Below are 17861 nucleotides of genomic sequence, written 5' to 3' on the forward strand. Positions count from 1 at the left end.
AAGGATAGGTGCATAATTTTCCTCTGGTGGAAGGTAGCATAGAGCTCTAAATAGAGCTTTGGATATGAAATCAGAAGAAAAAAAATCCTTACTAGTCATGATACAGGAAGGATTCTGGGAGGAAAGAGTTTTATAAACTGAAAAGCACATAGAAATATGAGTTATTCTTGTTCCTGGGTAGTCTAGGGCAGAGGATAAAATGTAGGACTTAGAATCAGAACAGACTTGGGTTCAAATCCAGCTTCTGATACGTATCGGCTGAGTATTCTGTGGGCAAGTCATTTGATTTTTATGTAGGAAAATCTATGGGACTGATAAGCCACAGAATGTTTAATCTGCACTAGTAAAGGGAATTCTTACACCAGCAGTCACAACGACAAAAACACAAATCCTCTCCTTATTGGTGTATTGTTACTGGGAAAGTTGGAAAAGTGAAACTGGGAAGACAGCAAGTTTTTATTAAATACTTACCTTGTGCTAGATACTGTACTAAGTATTTTACAAATATCTCATTTGATCTTTAAAACAATCCTGGGAAGAAGGTGTTATTACGATCAGTATTTATAGTTGAGGAAACTGAGATAGGCAATGACTTTCCCAGGGTCATTCAGTTTTATAAGGATGAGGCAAGAATCAAACTCAGATTTTTCTGACCCCAGATCCAGTGTTCTAATCCACTGTACTTATCTAGATATTCTCCAAGTCTTTCCCCATCATCCCTGCCTTATTTTTGCTTGTTGTATTTCAGTGGAGTGTTAAAGATTAGTAAATGGGGGGGGGGGGGTGGCTAGGTGGCGGCTAGGTGGCGCAGTGGATAAAGCACCGGCCCAGGAGTCAGGAGTACCTCGGTTCAAATCTGGTCTCAGACACTTAATAATTACCTAGCTGTGTGGCCTTGGGCAAGCCACTTAACCCCATTTGTCTTGCAAAAACCTAAAAACAAATTTGAATGAGAAACACAGTAAAAGCATCTGGAAGGGAGAGGCATCAGGCTCTCCCTAGTTGGGGCAGCTCTGTGAAATTATTAAATTGGGTTGCCATTTGTTCTACTGATTAGGAGGTTCAGTTTATTATTTTCAACTACAAGACATTATCAAGGGGCCAATCTTAATGTCTGTCAAAAGATTATGCATTGATTTGATCCAATGAACACAATGAAATTCCTAGTTAATTCAGTTAAAGGTTCAATCAATGATGATGCTTGTCCTTCATTCTCAAAGACCAAGACAGTCAATAGATTGTTTATTTAATATTAATAACTCAAAATACCAACTTATTAATATTGTTATTTTGTTGTTCAGTCATAGAAGTTGAGTTTAACTCTTTGTGACTCCATTTGGGATTTTCTTGGCAGAAATCTTGGAGTGGTTTACCATTTCCTTCTCCAATTAATCTTACAAATGAGAAAACTGAGGCAAACAAGTTCAAGTGACTTGCCCAGGGTCATTCTATGTCTCAGGCCAGATTTGGATTCAAGAAGATAAGTCTTTCTGATTCCAGGTCTGTCACTCTACCTACTGTGCCACATACCTACTTTCAATATTATTACTGAGTATTAGTAAGAGTAATACTTTTTAACTTTAAAGGTCTATAATATAAACTTTTAATAGTGTTATTGAATTTTATTAAAAGTAACATTTTTTAAATTTAAAAATCTATGATTATGAACTTTTCCATCTTAGCTTAAACTGCCTTTTTTTCAAGAAGGCCTTCCAAGGTCTCCCAGGAATATAGTGGTCTCTATGACCTTGAATTCCATAGAGTATGTACCACTGAGTTGACACTTATCTTATTCATTATCTTTTCTTCTGTGAGTTCCTTGTCTCCTCTGCTAGACTTCCAGTTAGTGTAAAGCAGGGATCATATATATAGATCATGTTCCATAGTTCCCTTCCCTCACAGTGCCTCAAGTATTGTTTCATAGATAGTTGGTGCTCTGTAGCCTTCATGGGGGGTGGTGGTGCAGAGGGAGGTGGGAGGAAGTTGTTTATTTTCAAACTCCTTTCTATTCCTTTTTGCTAAATGTGCTTCCTCAGAACAAGTCCCCAATTCTGCTGAGCAACTGTGATCCAAGGAAGATTTTTGTTCATTCCTCAACTCACATCCTTCACAGTCCTTTCTTGTTTGGGAAGCTAATTAATTATTGATTAGCTCTTTCCCTCACTCTTAAGCAACTGGACAGGTGTTACTACCATAATTGGACAGATGAGGAAAGGGAGACCCAGAGAAGTAAAATTACCTTTTTTTTGAGTGTTTATTACTATCATTGGACAAATGAGGAAAGGGATACCCAGAAAAGTAAAATGACTTTTTTTTGAGTTCTTGGGTCCCCACAGATATCAATGGCACCATTGGTTATGTGTCCATGGAACTGAAAAATGTAGTCATTGGTCAAGAACTTGGTCCATCACTTGGTAGTTAGTGTGGTCTACACATGGTCTTAGACATTGACCTCTTAGAATGAGTCAATTGCATTGACAGATCAAACTCATTTCCAGGACTGTTAGTTCTCACTTGTAGACAGAAATGCATTTTACTGGATCGTGAATTCCATCCAAAAGCCAAGGGCTTAAGGGGGTGCCTTACATGGGTGTGAATCTCTTACACAGTCCTGGAAACTGTTCAGTTGCAGAGCAGATGCAAGCCATTAATGGCTAAGGAAGCATCTCTTCCAGCTTCTTTGCATGTCGGGGATAAGAGCTGTCTTGAAACATAAACAAGAAATGTTTCTGAACCTGGAACTGGAAACCACATCCACAGGGCTCCAGTGTGCCTCAGTTTGGGCCAGCGGATGGGTCCGCTCCCCATTCCAGAATGTCTTGGCCTCCTTCCACCCCCAAGGCTTCATTTATTCTTTTAAAAAATGATTTAGCCTTCGCAAGCTCAGCATCTGCAGCCTCCTGAACAATGAAGGATTGTAAAGTGAGAGCTGGGGAAGGAGTGAAAATCCTAGCTTGGGTCACAGTGCTCAGTGGGACTGGAGGCTTGTTCTGAGGAAATGCAATTGGCAAAAGGGGGGACAGAAAGGCGTCTTCAAAAGTAAGGGCTTCCTCCCAACTGGCTCCCCCTCCCCTTCGCGATAAAATAGGGGACCAGAGATGCTGAGACTAGCGCTTTAAATAAATGGACTCCTTCTGCACTCTCTTGGCAACAGCAGGGGTGTTTGTGCTGTGGGACGGAGCTCTCTAACCAGCTATATTCATCTTGTAGCTACACACACACACACACACACACACACACACACACACACACACACTCTCTCTCTCTCTCTCTCTCTCTCTCTCTCTCTCTCTCTCTCTCTCTCACTCATACGCGAGGGGCTCGTCCATGAGAGTGGGGCAGTTGGCTAGAAGCCCGTGACTGCAGAAACTTTTTTTCGTCCTCGTTTGACTTTCCGCTCCCAGTGCAGATAACAGGGTCCTGCAGCAGAAGCCCAGACGCCGGCCCCCTGAGGGCTCCAGGAGGTATTGTCTTGACTCCTGGGGAAGGGCAGGGGCTGGGCATCAGGTGCAGGAGGAGATCCCCTGGGTGGAATGGAGTTCCCCAGGGGCCCTGGTCTTGCCATGAATGAAGGTCTCAGGAGATTAGAAGAGGAGGAAGAGGGTGATGATAGCAGAAATGTGGTACCGCGGGAACTGGACTGGCTGCAGTTGTACCTCGGCCCCTTACCAGAAGGCTACATGAAGGCAAAATTCACCTTGTCAGCCTACCTGGCATGCTGGCTCATTCTGAAGCTCTGCAAGGTAAGCTGTGCCTTTCTTTTTGGTGGTCTATGGTTCTGGAGTTAGGCAAGCAGAGAGAGGCCCAGATGTAGATGGGATGCGAGTGGAGATGAGGGTGGGGGTGGGGGCTATCCAGAGTAAGGATCATGGATTCAGAAGCAGAAGACAGTTTAACTATCATCCAGTACAACTCCTTATTTTAGAGATGAGGAAACTGAGGCCCAAAGATAGGAAGTCACCCAGATAATTAAATGGAAGAGCTAGAATTCTTAACAGCCTATTTGTTCTAATCTTACCTCCCCCCACCCCACACACTTCATGACATCCTGTCCCACCTGCCTACAATAGTCTTACAAAGTCCATCTAATCTTTCCTCAAGACACACATCCATGACCTTTTTTGTCTTGAATCCTTTTAAAAGTCTGTTGAAGCTACAGAACCCTTTTCAGAATAATGTTTTAAATTTAATAATTAAAATATGGATTCTAAAGTAAATCAATTGTCTTAAAATGCAGTTATCAGAATATTTTTTTTAAAAAAAACAAATTTATGGACCTTATGTTAGGAACCTCTTACTCTCTAGAATCCTACTCTTCAAAAAAGATTTGTTTTCAGTCATTTACATCTTAGCATAAAGGTAAATAAATTCCTGGATTCCTTCTCTTAGGGGCATCTCCATTTTAAGTTTTATTTCTAGTTGTGAAAAGCTTTGTTTGATCCCAAAGGAATTTCAGAATTTGGCAGTAAGGTGAAGGAGGGACTTTAGGGGACAGATATGATTCAAGACTGCCAAAGATTATATCAATACAGAAGCAACTAAGAGAGGAAATTGTAAAGAAGCAGATTTAGGTTTGATATAAGGGGGGTGGGGAACCCTTTACCAACATAACCTGAAGTGGAATTGTTTGCCACACGAGAGACAGTGAGTTCTTCACAGCAGGTCCTTAAGGGAAGGCTGGATAACCACTCAGAGTTCCTGGTCAGGTAGGGGAAGTTGTTTGTAGAGGGTTCTATGTCCCTTCTAGCTCTAAGATTCTGAGATAAGGCTTATCTTAAACTCTCCAGGGCCAATAGGAAGAGAACTTTAGAGAGACAGAGAGAGAGCCGGAGTTCATCACAGGTGATATTTTGCAGTCAAGGACTGAATTCAGAATAAGGTTCCAGGTGATTGCTGAGTCATAAGATCTTATATTTAAGGAAGTAACAGTAAGCAGTTATTCAACACCAACTATGGTATAGGCACTGTGTTAAACACTTTACAAATATCCTACAGGGTTGGTGCTATTATGATCTCCTTTTTATACTTTGGAAACTGAAGCAGAGGTTAAATGACTTGCCCAGGGTCACACAGCTATTAAGTATATGAGGTTGGAGTCGAACTCATATCTTCCTGACTCCAGGTACAGTCCTCTATCCAGAGCAGAAGTGTCAAACTCTTGCCTAGCAAAGCTGAATGAGATCAAAGACACTTTAAAATGAAAAATGGGAAATGTTCATCAACATAAATAAAACTACAACACGATATAGTTAATGCTGATCTTTTATTTTCTAGGTTAGTATGATGCTGGAAGAGATTCATTTGCAATTATTTAGTCATCTATCTGCTCTAAATGTAGAGGTTGAAAGGGACTTTTGAGATTATCTAGTCAAATCTCTCATTTGCAGTTAGGGAAACTGAGGCACACAGGATTAAGTAACTTGCCCAGATTATTCAGACTACCCAGAATTCTGAGCAGATACATGATTCAAACCTAGGTTATCTAACTCCACAGCCAGCATTCTTTCACTGTGTCCTATGGTCTCCCAGGACACCTGGCATCATCTCTGTGTGATAGCAGGTATACCAACTTGCCAGGAAATAGCCTTGTCACATAAAAGGATAACAGCAGTGAGTCTAACATATCCATTAGGTACATCTCTGGTGTGATAAGATGGCAGAGCTCCAAATGGAGGTAGTTAATTGGTGCATTAGATAGAACACTGAACCTGAATCACTAAGACCTGAGTTCAAATCCAACTCAACCACTTAATAGTTTTGTAACTGAGGATAAATCATTTCATTTTGCCTGTCTCATTTTCCTGAACTATAAAATGGGAATTACAATATCTCCTTTGCAGGACTGTTGTGAGGATCAATTGAGATACTAATTGAAGTTAACCCAGTAATTGGAACATATTCAGCACCATATAAATGTTTTTCCTCTTCCTTCAAATGCATGCAAAGATCCCACCTGCTGCAAAGAGAACTCCATGTATCTGTATCTCCCCAAAGATTTTTTGAAATTTGGGTGTCACACTGATTTGTCCAAATTGTAGCTCACAATGAACAACTGTATTCCCCAGGCCACTAAGTTTTCCAGTTCCAACTTCTTTGTTCCTTTATTGGCATTGCAGCTGGCAGCTCTTAAGAGGACACCAAAGGACATAGCTTGAGGAAATTTGAAGTCATATCTAGGAAATAGCATGGGGTTGGTGGAAGCCATAAGAAAAGAATCCAGGAGGTGGGGCTAGGTGGCACAGTAGACAGAGCATTGGCTCTGGAGTCAGGAGTATCTGAATTCAAATCTGGCCTCAGACACTTAATAATAACCTAGCTGTGTGGCCTTGGGCAAGCCACTTAACCCCCATTGCCTTGCAAAAACCTTTAAAAAAAAGAAAAAAGAAAAGGATCTGGAAATTTGAGTTACAGTCCAGTCCTGGCTTTGTCCCTGAAAAGGTATACAATGTTGGGCAAATCAGGATTGTATTTCCTGCTGGGCCCACTTTCCCTAGGACTTTGTAAATACTTGTGGAACAGTGTCCCACTGGTTTGATGGGGTTTTGTTGTATCAATTGTTCTTACTATAATGTTTGTCCTTCATTTCCAAAGAAGACCACAACATCAGAGAAATGATGCCATGAATTGGATTTGAATGAGGAGGAACTGTGTGAAGTCACCAGCCTCACTTTCTCCTCCAGAGTCATCTGGGACCAGTGGCAGATATGAATCAGGACAACTGGAGATGTACCTGGAGAAGAGGCAATCAGAGTTAAGTGACTAGCCCAAGATCACATAGCTAGTGAGAGTCAAATGTCTGAAGTCGGATTCAAACTCTGGTTCTCATGTCTCCAAGACCAGTGCTCTATCTATGGCATGACCTAGTTGTTCTTATTATAATACTTCAGGAAGGGGTCACTAGGTGGCGCAGTGAATAGAGCACCGGCCCTGGAGTCAGGAGTACCTGAGTTCAAATCCGACATCAGACACTTAGTAATTACCTAGCTGTGTGGCCTTGGGCAAGCCACTTAACCCCATTGCCTTGCAAAAAATCTAAAAAATTGAAAATTAAAAAAATAATTCTTTAGGAAATACTGATTTTTAAAAGTTAATTACATCTGACTGGATAATTAATATTAAGTAATAATGAGTGGGGGAAGCACACTAGAAGAGGCTTCTGGACCTTAGTATTAGAAAATAAAGCAAAAATTAACTACTGACAAACCTTTCAACAACCTCCCAGAATCCTGAAGCACAAAGTAGCCAATATGAACTGAGGTTGGGAGAGTAACCCTAGAGTAAATGCCACAAAAATTTTCTAAAAGCATGAGGGGGGAAAAAACAGTTTGGCAAAACTGATAACTCTTTAATTGAATTCGATAATCTGGGCAAACCAACCCTCTCATTGTTAAATTGGGAAACTGAGATCAAGAGTGGGAAAGAAAGGGATTATCTGAAGTCACAAAGACATAAGTAACAAAATCAGATATGAACCCAGTTTTCTTATTTATTTTTTGTTGAGTGTTCTTTCTGCCATTCATTAAATCAGGATCATTAACTTGCTTCCTCCATGGATAATGTGAGCAAGAGTCTGCTTTGGGTAAAGATTTGGGTAAAGAAGGGAGAGTAGAAATGACTGCTAGGAAGATGTCCTGTCACTAAGAAAGAAGGAAGGGAGAGCCATTCCATGGTGTTTATTGAGGGAGGCAAGGAGTTGACATAAAAAACACAAAGTAATTATGTATGTCTCTATACATACATAAAGGGAAATATCTTTCCTTTTGAAGGCCAGGAAGCAATGATTGCAAACTTTGGAAAGTTCTTGCAAGATAGCTCAATTGGGAGTGCCACAGTGCATAATAGTAATTATTTCATTTATCAAGTTCTACACTAAACAGAGGAGGGGACAGCCTTCCTACCAGATTTATTCCCCATAGAATTTTATGCATGAATTTTGTAGTAATGGAACCATAGAAATAGCTACAGAACATATAAAAATATACCCTATGCCCTAAGGTCAATGACTCTGAGCAGCTTGAGACCATCGAATGATAGCTTTAATTGGTTAATGAGCATATTCCATGCAATATCAGACAAGTAGTTCAATATTATTTATTTTCCCCAGATGAGGAAAGTGAGACTGAAAAATGTTAATTGCCTATAATCACAGAGCTAGTAAGCATCAGAACCAAGCCTCAGACCCAGGTCTTCTTGCCCTGAAACTTGAGTTCTGTTCATTGGTCCCCACTTGGTCTTTGTAATTCTGCACACTTACATCATGCTTTAAAATTTCTAAAGGATTTTCCTCACAAAAATCCATTGAGGAAGGCATTATTACTACTTTGTTGTTGAGAAAACTGAGACTCAGAGAAATTAAGTGACTGTCATACAACTACCAAGGATCAAAGTCAATTCTCAAATCTAGATTTTCAGATTCCAAGCAAGAGTTCATTGGACAGAACCACTCTAAGTTAGAATGCTGACCATCAGCTCAGGCAGCCAATGGTTTTGTCATCTTCTCTACTTTAACACCAAAAGAAGGTCCCAGGTAGCAAATGCAAAGATGTGAAACAATTCTTGCTCTTTTGGGAAAATGTCTATTGTAGCTGGTGGCTCAGGGATTGCTAACCACTAGCCCAGGGCTGGTGAATAGTGAATTCAATGATATCCTCCTAAAGATTTTGCTGCAAACTCAGGGGAGTCTGTAGAATAAAGCTCAAGTATTCAGGGCCCTTTTCTACCCACCCAACCTTATCCCTTTTATAAATTTTCTTTCCAGCCAAGCTGTTTTAACTGTTTCCTCCATACACCATGTTAATACCTGACTCTATCTTTAGTCCTGCCTTCTATAAAGCATAATATGATAACATCAGTCAATATTGATTCCTTCTGTTAATTATTTGTAGCATTTGTTATCTCTACCACACGTTTTAGCATTTGGTGTAGCAGGTTATCACTTACTGTGATTTTTTTTTTTTTTTTGTGACTTAGTCCTGTTGTCTAATAAGCTCCTTGATGGCAGGGACCATAGTTTATCCTCTTTATTCCCCAAAGCTTCTGGCATAGGTTTGGACACGATAAATATTCCATAAGTATTTGCTGATTTGAGGAGACCTGAAGTGAACCTTATGTCAATTTATCTTTGGTGATCAATTGCATCTGCTGAATGCTCGCCATGGTGTTCACCTAGAACTAACACCATGCATCAGTTGTATTGTCTGAAAAATGGAAATATTTTTAGCTAACTTTTGCCTCCTGTGAAAGAACCAACTTGCTCTAGTAAAGCCTTCTTCAAAACTAAGGTGCATTACAATGATCCCTTGTCTCCCAATTGACTGAAGCTTGCATTGAGCAGTGTAGGGCGGTATCCTCTATTGGCATTAAACTGCCTTTATCAATTTGATGCCAAGGAAGCCAACCCACCCACTTGATGTGACTGCATTCCAAAATGGTAACTCCTCCTTTTTCAAGAAAAAGCCAAGCCTTTGTCTAGTATGAGAAAGCTATGCATGACTAGCACTAGGGAACCCTGACCTTCCAAGATGCTGCAACCACACAATAAATGCAACTCTTCTCCAAAAAGGAAGGACTGGCTATGCTGGGCAGTCACTCCATTGTATGAAAACCTAAGGGATTTTGGAGGCAAAGCAACCCATGATGATTCAGAGTCATGATATCTCAGTCTAATCCTCCAGGGAAAAAGGAAAAGAGCAGAACTGAATAGCTTTTTAGGTCATCAGAGAATTCCACATGCCATTAACTTAAAAGAAAACCCAAAAGTTTTAGACTTTGTCTAAATATATTATACTTATTCCCCCAGAGATGTCACTACTTAGAATTTCCTCTCTTTTACTCTACCTAGCTGGATCCTGTATAACCTTCAAGTCCCAATTCACATGCCAGCTCTTCCATGCTAAATTTAGAAATACAGGCAGCTCATAGGAGGCATTTCAGACCTCAGACTTAGAATGATGATGTAAATTGCTTTATGTATATGCTGGATACAGGAGGCTCCTATCAGTAATAGGGATGCTGACTTTAGCAGATCTCTTAAGACTGAAGGTTCTGAGTTTCAATGGCCTATGCAAATCAAGTGTCTAAACTAAGTTCAAACTAATTGAGCCCCAGAAAGCAGGGGACACCAGATTGCCAAAGTAACAGTGAATTGACCCAGAACAGAAAAAGAGTAGATCAAAACTCTTGTGCCAATCAATCACAAAGATTTCACTTGTACTTTAACAAGCTTTTCATGATCTCTGCTCAATCTCAACCCCTAACTTAACACCTATTCTCTCATTCTCAAATTAATATGTGTATATTTCTCTAAATTTTACATAAATTTTTATTTCTCATAATTTTTTCTCATAAATTTTACATTTATCCTCCACTGGTAGAATGTAAGCTCATTGAAAGCAGGCATTGCTTTTCATTTTGTGTCTGCATCCTGACCACCTGTCCCTGTGCCTATAACTTGTAGACTCTTACATGCTTCTTGGATTAAATTGGACTGAACTAAACTGGGTAAAGTGAGGAGACTAGCCTGCCTGGCTTTCTCTAGCTTGGACAACTAAGCCTGTGGAGGGGAACTTGATCTTTTCAACTCCATAGAGGAGGTTTCAATGAGACAGATGACAAGAAGGTGAAGAGGCCTATTCCAAGAGGCATATTAAAATAAGAAACATTCCTGTGATAGTGAGACAAGTTTATTTAGATAGGTAATGAATGAAACCTGTATCATAAAAATTGCTGACTCAAGACAGGCAACAGGGAAAGGAGGAATTGCTTGTCATAATTCTCCAGTAAGACTTCATGAAGGAGGTGGGTTTTTGAAGGTGTTTAAGTCTCTGTGAATAAGGCTAGTATTGGTCAAAGTCATAATATCAAGGTCATGAGACATATAACAGGAAGGAAAATAAGGAGTAATTTTGATATTGGAAAGTTACAGGAGCAGACAAAATATTAAAAATACTGGATTTGGCAAGATCAATGTTTTGTGGAGGTAGAGTATGTAATGCTTTCAAGGACATCAGGAAAGACTCTTTCTATAGAGCATAAATCTCTACCCCAGCAAGTTGCTGAGCTGGGATTTGAAGGCAGGTCCTCTACTATGGAGGGGACCAAATCCAGTGATATGTCTCTCATTAGTAAACTGTATGTGATAACACAGTTCATTACGTGGTTTTCACTCAGCTTTTCCAGATCATTAGGATTTTCTAATGCTTAAATTCCACCAAGATAGTTTTTGAGAACACAGGATCTTTGAGAACACAATTGGGCATCAGAAGAGAACTTCAGGGAACAGATCTCATTCCTCCCATTTTCCACCAACAATGTTATCTTTTTTTAAAAAAAAGTGACTTGCCCAAGGTCACACAGCTAGGCGATTATTAAGTGTCTGAGGCTGGATTTGAACTCAGGTCCTCCTGATTCCAGGGTCGGTGCTTTATCCATTGTGCCACCTAGCTGCCCCAACAATGTGTTCTTTTGATGGATCCACCTTTAGGAGAGAGAGAGAAATAATAAGCAAACAAGTTCATTCTAGAGACCTAGAGACAAAACTAAGACAAAACTAAGCGATTTCAATTCAATCCCTCCTTCATTCTCCCTCTCCAGGTCTAACTCAAAACCTCAGAGGTCATCTAATTCAAATCATATCTGACCAAGAATTTCTCTTATAACTTGTCCAACAAATGCTCATTCGTCATCCATTTTGAAACTTCTAGTGAAGACAAATCTCATTACCACTTGGGTTAATCTTGAGCAGCTATAATTATTAAGGGTTTTTTTCCCTAGAAGGAAGGAAAGAATCAGATATTTATTAAGCTTGTGCTGGGTGCTAGGCACTGTGCTAATCACTTGTAATCATATATTCTCACAAAAATCTTGAAAGGCAAGTGCTATTATTCACATTTTACATTTGAAGAAACTGAGGCAGAAAGAGGTGAATTTACAGAACTTAGTAAATGTTTTAGGACAGATTTGAACTTAGGTCTTCCTAATTCCAAGCTTAGTACTATATCCATAGCTCCATCTATCTGCCCCATCTTTATATCAAACTTTTGACTGTCTCTAGGCAATTTACACATTCTGCTCCAGGTCCTGTCTTCTAGGACCAACCAGAATAAGTGTAATACTTATTCTGTATGACATTGAGTACTTGAAGCCAGTCATCACTTCTCATCTATGCATTCTCTTCTTTATGTTAAGTATTTTTAATTTCTTCTATTGATTTTTCAGAGGGCATGATGATAAAACTCTTCACCATCCTCTTCACTGGCCTCTGGACATTCTCTTCTAATGTGCTTCCTAAAATATGAAAATTTGGTACAGAACTGAGCTAAAACTTCCATGTGTTGTCTGACTAGGGAAATGCACAGTGAGATTATAATTTCTTTTGTTCTGAACCCAGTATATCTCTTTTAAATCAGTCCAAGATGATAGAAGCTTTTTTGATGGCCATGTTGCATTGCTAACACAGAGCAACTGTTGGTGGTCACTCCTTCCTTAATTTGTACTTGTGTTGATTTAAAAAAACCCCCCCACAAAAACGCAATTATAGTACTTTACATTTATGCTCTTTTCATTTCCTCATATTTCATTTAGATCAACATTCTAACCTGTCAAGGTCTTTTGAGATCCTGACTCTGTCATTCAGACTATGAGCTGACCCTCCCAGCTGTGTCATCTGTAACTTTGAAAAGCACACCATCTGTGACTTTATCTAATGCTTTGCATATTCTAATAGAAGCTCACATTTCTATAGTGCTTTGCAATTCATGAAGCATTTTTCTTATAGCAATCCTGTAAAATCGACAGTACTAGAATTATTATCCTCATTTTATTGATGAAGAAACTGGTCACCTAACCAGTAAGCATCATTGCAGGACTATGAACTCAATTTTTTTTTTCCAGTTCAGTGTTCTTTCTACTACTCCACACTCTCTCTGTTGTTCTCAATAAATAATGAATTGATTCAGAAATTATGCTCTGGGCCCTGCAGTATCATTATTCAGCCAAGTTCTAGACCCTCTATTTGTTCAAGTCCTTGGAGATTTTTTGGAAGAATTTTTAGCAACAAAATATAAATTTTATCAGTCAAATATTCAGTTGGACATTTTAATTCTTAGTGATTTTTTTTCTTAGGTTTTTGCAAGGCAAATGGGGTTAAGTGGCTTGCCCAAGGCCACACAGCTAGGTAATTATTATTAAGTGTCTGAGACCCAATTTGAACCCAGGCACTCCTGACTCCAGGGCTGGTGCTTTATCCACTACGCCACCTAGCCTCCCCCTTAGTGATTTTTTTCTAAAAGAAAATAGAATATTTAACTTAAAAAAGAGATCTTTCAAGGGAGAGGGAAAAGGGTGTGAGAAAGAAGCAAGAAGGTAAAAGCATGATGACTCCCTTCAACTATTTGAAGAGCTACCATGTAGGGGAAAAATTCAGAGAGCAGAAGTAATTTAATGTTGCAGGAAATCAGATTTCAACTAAAAACATACTTCTAAAAATTTAAGTTATCTGGACATGGAATAGTCTGCTTCTTTAGGCAGGGCACTCCCTATCATTGACTGGATGACCATCTGTCAGGCTGTTGTAAAGCAGATTCTTGGATTGGGTGGGACTTTGGACTACATGACCTCAAAGGTCTGGGATGGTATGATTTCATGAAACTGTGGGCTCATCCATGCTTCTTCCTCCTCCTACTCTCTGTCTTTCTTTTTTCTTTTTTCTTCTTTATCCTCCTCACTTCTTCATAATTTTATTTTAATACAATTGATTTCCTATGTAATCTTATGTATTTTATTTTATGCATTTAAAAGCATTCTGAGAGGATTTCCATTAGCTTCCCCAAGCTTCCAGAGGGCCTCATTATACAAAAACATGCTCAAGACTCCTGAATTATAAAAGAAGTAAAGAGACTGAGCCATCACCCTTACTAGGGGGAGGAAGTAGCAGGAATGTGATCAGAAAAGCATGCTATATCACAGTGTGGTAGAACTGCTAGAAACCTATCATTTATTGAGAGCATGACCAGCAGGGAATAGTGTGAAACAGAGCAGATTATAGACAGAGTTCCCCAGGGAGGTTAGTTCCTGGAGGAAAGCTTTCTGATTTTAGGATTAGATTGGGATCTCTCAATTGAAAAGACCCAAGAAAAGTGAAGAGATGATGAGATGATAAGAGAATCCCTTCTTGGGTCTGGCCAGTTTGGGTACTGAAAAAACTTGCTGATAGGATTATTGAATCGTATTTATTCTGCATATTCTTACATATATTCATTTTTCCCTGAATAGAATGCAAGCTCCTCAAGGACTATTCTATTTATGTCTTTATATTTCCAAACTTAGCACAGAAACTGGGAGATAGTAGGCATTTAATTAGCCCTCTGATTTATTTCCATTTGAAAAATCATAGAAAAGAGAAAATGTACTAGAGCTGTGGTCTCAATTCAAATAGAAACTGGACCACTAAATCATAATAAAGATCCTTGCTGACTGTACAGTAACTTAAAAAATCATATATTAGCATTTTTATTTTCTATTGTATTTTTATTTATTTATTTCCCAATTACACATTTTAATCAGGTTCTAGCAGCACTGGGAGGTTGTGCTAGGATTTGTTTGACACCTCTACACTGAAGAACTGCAGGGATTAAAATGTTCCATTTTTTTTTTTAGGTTTTTGCAAGGCAAATGGGGTTAAGTAGCTTGCCCAAGGCCACACAGCTAGGTAATTATTAAGTGTCTGAGACCAGATTTGAACCTAGGTACTCCTGACTCCAAGGCTGGTGCTTTATCCACTATGCGACCTAGCCGCCCCCATTTTTTTTTAAAAAGAGGAAGGAGGTAGTTTCCCCCCTAAACAATCTTAGACTAGTGATTTTGATTTTGAACAAATGTCTAGAATATATTATGAAAGAAAAGCAGTAAGCCATGAGTCAACTTAGATTCATCAAGATAAGCCATGACAGATTCACCCCATTTCTTTAATTTTATAAGGTTTAAAGCTGTTAAGTGGCTCAAAGGATGGAGTGCTAGATCTGGAATCAGGAAGACCTGAGCTTCAAATGTGACCTCAGATATTCACTAGTTGTGTGACCCTGGCAAAGTTACTTAACCTCTGTTTGCTTTAATCCACTGGAGAAGAAAATGGCAAGCCACTTTTATATTTTTGGCAACAAGGGTCATTAAGGGTTAAATACAACTGAACAACAACACATTAGTTTGTTAGAGCAAAGCATATCCATGGATTTCAGCAAGCCATTTGTCAAAGTTTCTTACCATACCAAAAAAAGATACACATGTGGACTGGATAGATAGGTGGATTTAAACTAGTTAACTGATCAGATGCAAAGATTGGTGATTAATGGATTAATATAATCCTTGAGAGAAATCTATAGATGTGTGACCCTGGGATAATCACTTAGCCTCTGCTTGGAGATGCTAGAGCATTGGGCTTGAAATAGTTGCCTCATAAATTTGTAGAAAAATAGATTTAGCAGATGTGCTAAATGGAATGGATTAGATGGCCCCTCCATTCTGAAATTCTGTGAGTCCATGATTGAGACTCAGACCATTTATTATTACTAAATTTGGGGCTTTTAGGAATAATGACTGGGAACAGTTATGAAACAGCTCCAAAAATATTCTATAAATGCTTAAGAACAAGAGAACAGTACTGCACAATGTGTTTACAATATGGAATTTTAAAAGGTTGATCATATTGTGTTTGGACAAGCTGCAGTAACATTGGAACCTTCTGCCTTATTTGGTAGGGAGCTCCCTATCTTTCAGAGTATTCCTAGAGGGGCCAAATGACTATGGGTAGGGCATGATGGAGAGGGGATTGCTACATTGATAGGAAGTTGAGCTAGATGACTTCTATAGGCCATTCTAATCTGAAATTCTAGGAATTTTTCCTTTCTCTCAACTCTTCTAGTACTCATAGTCTTCATGACACTATCCAGCTTTGATTCTGTCCTGAATAAAGTTGTGCTGTTTCATGAGGATGTGTATCTGTCTTCAACCCTTCAAAGCAGAGAGATCAAACATAACAATAATCCAAGGACTCCCTGAACTAGTTTAAAATGTAATTGGGAAATACTTAACAAAAATAAATAAAAATTCAGTAAAACACAGATAATGGTAAATTGTGGTTTTCTAAATCAAAATGCAGCTCATAGGAACTTGTTTCTATATGAGTATGACATAACAATCCTAAAACATACAACACAGGACTCTATACACAGGTGGCACTCACTAAATAACTGACGTGTGTTTGCTACTTGCATTTTGGAAAAAAATGTTATTTCAAAGCAGGGTTTTGGATTGCACTCTCTCACCCTGACTTTCCCTTGTTGCTTCTGGGCCAAGAGGTCTTTTGGTTTATACAAAAATAATTTCACACTTCAGCTACTGGAGAGTTTAAGCTAATATTGACAGAGTAGTTTTCACCTCAGGTTGCCCCTCTGTAATTATATAGGTCTGCCTTAGGCCAGATCAGATCTCATACTATAGAGCCCAAGTGAAGTTGTTGTAAAAAATGTTGAAGCCATTTTCTTTGGCTCTCTTGAGAGCCTTTGCATTCCAGCTGCTCTGTCTTAAAAGACAAATAAATTCTTGGTGTTTGCACACATTTTTTCTGAGTATATTTGGCTGCCAAAACTGATAGACAGTTCCTATACCATTGGAGAGAGCAGCAACATTTTCCTTTTTATTATGTATTTTGTTTAAGACTTTGGTTGCTATCTTATAGTTCCAGAAAGCTTCAAGGAAAGAAAAGAATAAATCAATGAACTTGTCCATAATTCAAAGTTAGAAAATCTAGGTTTGAATTCCAGCTCTTACACTTCCTAACTGTCTAGGCAAGACACTTAAGCTCTCTGAGTTTTGGTTTCTTCCTTTGTAAGATAAGGATGAATCATAATACTTAGCTCATATAGTTGTTGTGAAGATTAATTTTTGTAAACCTTAAAATGCTAATTAGTATTGATGGAGCTTTGAATTGGTCCAACTAATTCTGGAAAACAATTTGGAATTATGCTGAGAAGTTTCTCAATATCTATATCCTTTGACTAGTGATAGATAGATTGGGTGAGCATTTACTAAGTGTTCATTATGTACCCCACATTGTGCTAATTGAGATTTCATATGCACCAAAACATTTATAACAGCACTTTTTTGTGGTCAAGAATTGGAAACAAAGAAGATGCTTACTTACTGAGGAACAGCCAGATAAACTGTGGCACGTTAAAGTATTGGAATATTACTGGATTGGAATGGAAAGGAATAGAATATACAAGGTATAAAAAATGATGAATATGATGAAAGCAGAGAAACATGGGAAGACAAATCAACTGATACAAAGTAAAATAAGCAGAACTAGGAAAACAATATACACAATGATCACAAAAAATGTTAATGGCAAATAAACAGCAAAAAAATCAAAATTGAATGCTATCAAATTGTAATGATCAAATTTGGCCTTAAAGGAATATGAGAATATACCTTTCTTCCTTCTTTGCAGAAGTGGGGGGAACTAGAGGTATAGAATTCTGAATATCATGTCAAACTTAGTCCATATGTTGGTTAATTTTGCTGAACTATTTTCCTCCTGCTTTTTTTCTTTGTCATAATGGATGGTTGTCTGAGAGGAAGATAAAAAACAATAAATTGAGAAATAGAGGTGATATATAACCAAAAGATAACAATAACAAATTTAAAATAAATATGAAATTAAATACACACATATGAAAATATACTATTTAGAAAAAATGATTATCATAAAATAAACAATAATGGCCAGAATTATTGGACTTGACATTTAGAAATCAGGATCTCAGTAGCTTTTCTGAAACTAACTTTCTAGAGGACATAGGCAAATC

The 17861-nt window shown here is 38.5% G+C and overlaps 1 protein-coding gene across 1 annotated transcript in view; it reads left to right on the plus strand.

Moving 5' to 3' along the window:
- Positions 1-3007: 3007 nt before the first annotated feature.
- ARHGEF4 (Rho guanine nucleotide exchange factor 4) overlaps positions 3008-17861 on the plus strand; it is a 524411-nt gene continuing 509557 nt past the window's right edge. Inside the window, exon 1 of the mRNA XM_074214904.1 lies at positions 3008-3743. Coding sequence (XP_074071005.1) covers positions 3534-3743 — 210 coding nt within the window. The 5' untranslated portion in view covers positions 3008-3533. The remainder of the gene's footprint in view (positions 3744-17861) is intronic.

The sequence above is a fragment of the Macrotis lagotis genome, chromosome 1, assembly GCF_037893015.1.
Source record: "Macrotis lagotis isolate mMagLag1 chromosome 1, bilby.v1.9.chrom.fasta, whole genome shotgun sequence".
NCBI lineage: Eukaryota > Metazoa > Chordata > Mammalia > Peramelemorphia > Peramelidae > Macrotis > Macrotis lagotis.